A 7,138-nucleotide genomic window follows, 5' to 3' on the forward strand; every position below is an offset into this window, starting at 1 on the left:
ATACATCAGGGGTGTTAGCTGTAATACTAGAGACACACACACACACTTTTTGCAAAGACAACTGGGTGACGTCTGATTACAGCGTGTCAGGGGGGCATGCTGAGGCCCCAATTACACAGATAATGAAGCAACATGGCTCACACAACTGTGATGTCACTTGTTTCAGATCTGTAAGCAAATGGAATCTCTCCCTCTCTCTATCTTGCTCACACACACACACACACACTTGTAAAAACTTGTACTTCAAAGCCCTTGTACTTCAAAGTGATGCAGTCATGACCTCCCCACACAGATGGCTGAAGTACATGTAGATTTAGAACTAATTTAAAAAATACAAAAACTTGGAATTACACTGAATGGAATCTCTCCCTCTCTCTATCTTGCTCACACACACACACACACTTGTAAAAATGTGTACTTCAAAGCCCTTGTACTTCAAAGTGATGCAGTCATGACCTCCCCACACAGATGGCTGAAGTACATGTAGATTTAGAACTAATTTAAAAAATACAAAAACTTGGAATTACACTGAATATAATCTCCAATAATTTAGCTGTTTGAGTTGAATAAAACAATTGTCCACGAATTCATCGATTTGAACCTGTATTCTATTTGATGTACTTCAAAGTGATGCATTCTATTGATGTACAACAAGGCCATGACCTCCCCCCCATATAGATGCAGAGCACATGCAGAGACCACATGTAAATCAAGGCCTATAGGACTATCTAATCTCCAATAATTTAGCTGTTTGAGTTGAATAAAACAATTGTCCACGAATTCATCGATTTGAATTGTATTCTATTTGATGTACTTCAAAGTGATGCATTCTATTGATATACAACAAGGCCATGACCTCCCCCCCATATAGATGCAGAGCACATGTAGTGACCACATGTAAATCAAGGCCTATAGGACGATATAATCTCCAATAATTTAGCTGTTTGAGTTGAATAAAACAATTGTCCACGAATTCATCGATTTGAACCTGTATTCTATCAAAGTGATGCATTCTATTGATTTTTTTTATTTGATTTGATATTTTTTATTTTCGTGTCTTACATACAGATGTATGCCCAGCCCATATGGGCTTACAAGACACATAACAATAAGTATATAATAATATACTTTACCAATTACTTAACAAATGATATAGACCAAGATGGCCATAAAAAAAATACAAGAAAATACAATAAAACGTAATATAACACAAGCTGTACTCAATGTAAATAAACAGAAAAACAAGGTGAATTCAAATACAATTATATAGGATACAGTGTGTTTTGTCTCAGGTGCCATGCCTTCTCCAAAAATCCTGCAAAACCGAAGATGTCCTCCACAAAAAAACAACTCAACATACAACTCTCAGACTGCCAAAACAAATCTGGGTTTACAATTTGAATTTTCTCAAATAAAGCCCTCCTCAAAGTGGTGTACAAAGGGCAATAAAAAACAAAATGATATTCATCCTCCACCACTCCCAGATCACACAGAACACACAACCGCTCCTCAGGTTTACCCTGGAATCTACCCACTTCCACCGCCAATGGCAGGGTGCCAGACCTCAACTGGGCACACAGAGACCTCCGTCTTCTCTTTTCTATTGATGTACAACAAGGCCATGACCTCCCCCCCATATAGATGCAGAGCACATGTAAATCAAGGCCTATAGGACGATCTAATCTCCAATAATTTAGCTGTTTTGAGTTGAATAACACATTTACACGATAGTCAATTTGAACCTGTATGTATATACACAATATTCACATTGCATTCGTCAAAATGAGCTCTACACTCACCCTGCTCTCGCCGACCACCATCAATGCCCTCGTCGTGAGATGAATCGGAGTCTATAATAAATAAATGATAACGTTGGTCGGCGAATATACACTGAAATAAATATGAACATGCATCAAAATGTGCTGTACACTTACCACGGTCACATCTCCTACCAAGATAAAGGTCGTCGTCGGAGGACTCCTGATCTATAATCAATACATACCGGCGTTGGTTGGCGAACTAGCGTTACATATTCACATGGACAGTACAGTATACAATGAATCCATTAGCGTTAGGTAAAGCATTATCAAATATACACGTTTCACACACACAATCACATCAACACGACCTTACCTGGTGGTTTCCAATCGGCGCTGCAGTCCGATTCATGAACAGTTGAATCGCTGTCCGATGAGTCTGAAGAAGACACTGTCTGCACAGCCACCTTCCTCTTCCTCGAACTGCGACGGGGAGATACGCTCCCGGGGCGAGACACGCCGCTGGGCCCAGCGACGGTCTCACGGCGCTGCCCGGTTGGAGCTACCAACGGCCCGGTCGTTGGCGCTGTAACAGGTCCAAACGTCAACTTGGTTTGGACAAACCGATCCTCCGTCGGCCTGTCCCCACGTTTCTTACCTACAAGTTCAAGTTCAAGTTTCTTTAATAGTTGTCATACAGAAGTACAGAATACTTTTGTACAAAATGCTTCTTACTGTTGCGCTCCAGAGACTGTGCATGACAAGATAAGTATGAAATAAAAACATAGTAAAAATTAGAAGAAAAAAAAGAGGTCACAGTGTTCAGTTTAGACATATGTACAATGTTCGTAGACGTAGTTACCATACAATATACAATACTGTGCAGTGTACTAATATACAATACTATATAGTGCAAGGCATAAATGGACGAGGTGCAGTTTAGGTACAATTCACAGTAGGTGTACGAGTTGTAGTGCAAATCCTTTATCAATAAATATAAAGTGTAAGTGTGTTTGTGTGATCTAAGTGTGGAGAGTGGGTGCTGCAGTGTGTTGTTTGTTTGAGTGAGTGTGTGTGTGCGTGTGGGTGTGTGTGCTGTGTGCATTTGATGGTTGTTGCATAGTGATTATTGTTCGTTTAGCGATTATTGTTCGTTTAGCAGCCTGATGGCCTGGGGATAGAAGCTCCTTCTGAGTCTTTCTGTGCTCGCCATAAGACTCCGGTATCGCTTGCCTGACGGCAGCAGTTCAAAGAGGCAGTTGTTCGGGTGGCTCGAGTCCTTAATAATTCTCTTAGCCTTCCCCTTGCACCGCTTGTTGTAAATGTTCTGGAGGGTGGGAAGCCCCCCTCTAATTGTGCGTTCGGCTGAACGTGTCACTCTTTGTAGTCTGCTACGGTCTTGTGCAGTGCTATTCCCAAACCAGGAGGTGATGTTGCCGGTCAGGATGCTCTCTATTGTACATGAGTAGAAGTTCCTAAGGATCTTCTGGCTGACTTGGAACTTCCTTAGGCGCCTGAGGAAGTAGAGGCGTTGTCGTGCCTTCTTCACAACACTGTCAATGTGTGTGGTCCATGACAAGTCCTCGGATATGTGGGCTCCGAGGTACTTGAAACTGTTCACTCTCTCAACTGGTGCCCCGTCGATGCTGAGGGGGCTGTAGTCCTTGACCCCCGACCTCCTGAAGTCCACAATCATCTCTTTTGTTTTGCTGACGTTCAGGGAGAGGCAGTTCTCCTGACACCACTGTGACAGGTTCTCTACCTCTTCCAGGTAGGCCCTTTCGTCGTTGGCAGAGATCAGGCCCACCACTACTGTGTCATCAGCAAATTTGATGATGGTGTTGTTGTTCCGCTGTGCTACGCAGTCATGTGTGTACAGGGAGTAGAGGAGGGGGCTCAGAACACAGCCCTGGGGGGCCCCTATGTTGAGCGTGATGGATGAGGAGGTGCAGTTGCCGGCTCTTACCACCTGGGGTCTGCCCGTCAGGAAGTCCAGGACCCACTGGCACAGGTCATAGTTCAAGCCCAGGTCCCTGAGCTTGGCTATGAGTTTGGAGGGGACTATGGTATTGAATGCTGAGCTGTAGTCGATGAACAGCATTCTCACATAGTTCCCCTTCCTCTTGTCCAGATGTGATGCTGCTGTGTGCAGCACATGGGCTATGGCGTCCTCCGTGGACCTGTTGGGGCGATATGCAAATTGCAGAGGGTCCAGGTTGATGGGGAGGGAGGAACAGATGTAGCCCTTCACTAGCTTCTCAAAGCACTTCATGGCTATGGAGGTGAGGGCTACAGGGCGGTAGTCGTTGAGGCAAGCGGGCGTAGATTTTTTGGGTACAGGGATGATGGTGGACTTCTTCAGACAGGTGGGGATGACGGCCTGTTCCAAGGACAGGTTGAAGATGTCAGTGAAAACCGGGGCCAGTTGGTCGGCACAGACTTTTAGGACGCGGCCGGGGATGCCGTCCGGTCCTGCTGCCTTCCTGATATCCACTTTTTTAAAGATCCGTCTCACCTCATGCTCTGTTACCCTGAACACTGAGTCTCCATCAGCAGACCCCCCCCCCCCCATTGCCGAGGTTTGTAGGCTGGTGTTGTTATTCACAGCCTCAAACCTCGCATAGAAGGAGTTGAGATCATTTGCTAAGGAGATGTCACTGTTCAGTTTGAGGGGGGTTCCTTTGTAGTCTGTCATTGTTCTGAGGCCCTGCCACATGCCTCTAGAGTCAGCCTGTTCAAACTGAAGTTCAACTTTATCCCTGTAACGCCGTTTTGCCTCTATTACTGCTCTCCTGACGTTGTATCTTGCCATCTTGTGTTCTTCCATGTTGCCTGTCACCAGCCCGGTGTTGTATGCTGATGTGCGCACTTTCAGAGCCTCACGGACGGATTTGTCTACCCAGGGCTTTTGATTTGGGTAGATATTAATTTTGGTGGTGGGGATTATTACTTCTACCTGAGTACAGACATAGTCAATCACCGTTTCGGTGTATTCGTTAATATTGGCTGTGTTATCACGGAGTACACTCCATTCTGTGCTTCCCAGCACTGCTTGGAGTGACTCTACTGACGTCACGGTCCAACGCTTAACCTCTCGCGAGACCACCGGCGTTCGCTTGAGACACTGTTTGTACTTAGGCAAAAGAAAAATTGCGGCGTGATCGCTTTTACCGAATGGACTAAGAGCCTGTGACTTGTACCCATTCTTAAATTGCGAGTATACATGGTCTAATATGTTCTCGCCTCTGGTGGGACAGGTCACATGCTGATAGAAATTCGGCAGCACCTTTTTAAGACGCGCGCTGTTGAAATCCCCCAAGACCAAAATGGCCGCGTCAACGTTAGCTGCCTGGAGTTTGTTTACCTCGTCGTGAAGTTTTGAAAGTGCGACCTCAGTGTTCGCGTGTGGTGGAATGTACACTCCGATGAGGATGATGGACGTTAACTCTCTTGGGAGGAAGAAGGGTCGACATTTTATCGTGATAAACTCCAGGTCTGGGGAGCAGTGGTTAGACATTTCCTTTGTGTTGCCTAAATCGCACCACTCCTTGTTTATCATGAAGGCAATGCCGCCTCCTTTCTTCTTTAGTGACTCTAATGCCGTCCGGTCTTTCCGTAGAACGAAGAAGTGGTCTGCCGGTTCTATTGCATGATTCGGGACATCTGGACTCAGCCAAGTTTCTGTGAAACAGAGGACGTTACAATCCCGAATGTCCCTCTGGAATTGGATCCTTGCTCTGATGTCGTCCAATTTGTTTCCTATCGATTGCACATTGGCCAACAATATGCTGGGCAATGTGGTTCTGTGTCGTTTGGACCTCAGTCTGTTCCGGACCCCGGCTCTCTTTCCTCGTCTTCGCGGCGGCTTTTGTTCTTGTCCGTGGCCGGCATAACAAAGGATCTCGGTGGGCCATTTCTGCTGTTCAGCGATCCGATCCAGAGAGCAATCCAAACGGTAAGTTTTTCTTAATCCAATGTCAATGATTGACTGACGGTCATACACATATAATGCACCAACAGTTGGTGCAAATAAAACTCCTAATACTATAAAAATTAACAAAATAAAGCACAGTCTCGTCGGAGCGATCAGAAAGGCAGCCATCACAGCAGCGCCAGTTCAACACTATGTTTCCTCATACTGAAATAATAATCTAAATGGAATAACTAACTGATCAAACTACTATTACTACTACTACAATATACTACCTAGACTACGCACTAATCCCTCACAATAGTACTACTAGTTAGCACGACTAGGTACTTCTAAAGCACAGCTGAAACCTTACAATTATTCTGATACTACTACTAATACTGTATAAAACTATAACTATACGACTATACGCTGATCTCAATGAATATCTCTCTCAATCTCTCTATCTATCTCTCTCCCCAACAAAACCTTGTTGATTCTGGGACGGCGTAAACTCTTATACCTGCGGTCAGGTATGCAGCTTCATTGTAGGCTGCAATATCATTCTATTGGGATACAGTGTTAGAAAATAGGGGGACACTGCCACCTAGTGTAATTTGAGAGGAAATGTAGTTTCCGGTTCAAACTCGAGTCCAAAAGCTCCGCGGTGAAGTTCAGACTGGGAAAATGAAAAAAAGATGTAAACAGATCAAAGACGTGGTACGGCGTCTTTGGCAGAATGAGCATGGCGAGGAAAGACGTGGTACGGCGTTTTTGGCAACCAAAGTGTTAATTACTGGACTGTCATTATTGTTATTATTATTTCTGTTATTGTCCTGTGATTTATCATTGATTATTACTGTTACTGTATTGTTTGTCTTGTTTCATGTTTAAAAAAAAAAGGAAAATAAAAAACATTTGTTCAAAAAAATTAAATGCATTAATCTCAAATTAAAGCATTAACTTTGACAGCCCTAAGAGATATATATATATATAAATAAAAAGAATAATCTCTCTCCTCTCCTCCAGGTGTTCGTGCAGCACCGCGCGCTCTGTCGGCTGGAGGGCCTGCAGCCCAGCAGTGTGTCCGAGGGCCTGGCCGTGTGCCAACGCCTTGGGGCCTGCCGCCTGCTCCTCCTGGAGCCCAGCCGCCTGGGGGTCCTGCAGCGCGTCCGCCTCAACGTGAGCCAGGACGACGTGCTGTACGCCCTGAAGTCTGACTGAGGGGGGGGGGGGGACGTGCTGTACGCCCTGAGGTCTGACTGAGGGGGGGGGGGGGACGTGCTGTACGCCCTGAAGTCTGACTGAGGGGGGGGGGGGGACGTGCTGTACGCCCTGAAGTCTGACTGAGGGGGGGGGGGGACGTGCTGTACGCCCTGAGGTCTGACTGAGGGGGACCGGGGGGGGGGGGGGGGCGACGTGCTGTACGCCCTGAAGTCTGACTGAGGGGGACCGGGGGGGGGGGGGGGAA

The 7,138-nt window shown here is 45.9% G+C and overlaps 1 protein-coding gene across 1 annotated transcript in view; it reads left to right on the plus strand.

Annotated features, from left to right (window-relative positions):
* orc1 (origin recognition complex, subunit 1) overlaps window positions 1–6,891 on the plus strand; it is a gene marked incomplete at its 3' end in the record, with an annotated part of 105,451 nt that extends 98,560 nt beyond the window's left edge. The window contains exon 22 of the mRNA XM_084307598.1: window positions 6,697–6,891. Within this exon, the coding sequence (XP_084163724.1) occupies window positions 6,697–6,891 (195 nt within the window). The remainder of the gene's footprint in view (window positions 1–6,696) is intronic.
* Window positions 6,892–7,138: the final 247 nt, after the last annotated feature.

Source organism: Notolepis coatsorum, assembly GCF_963971535.1.
Source record: "Notolepis coatsorum genome assembly, chromosome: 2".
In the NCBI taxonomy this organism is placed as follows: Eukaryota; Metazoa; Chordata; class Actinopteri; order Aulopiformes; family Paralepididae; genus Notolepis; species Notolepis coatsorum.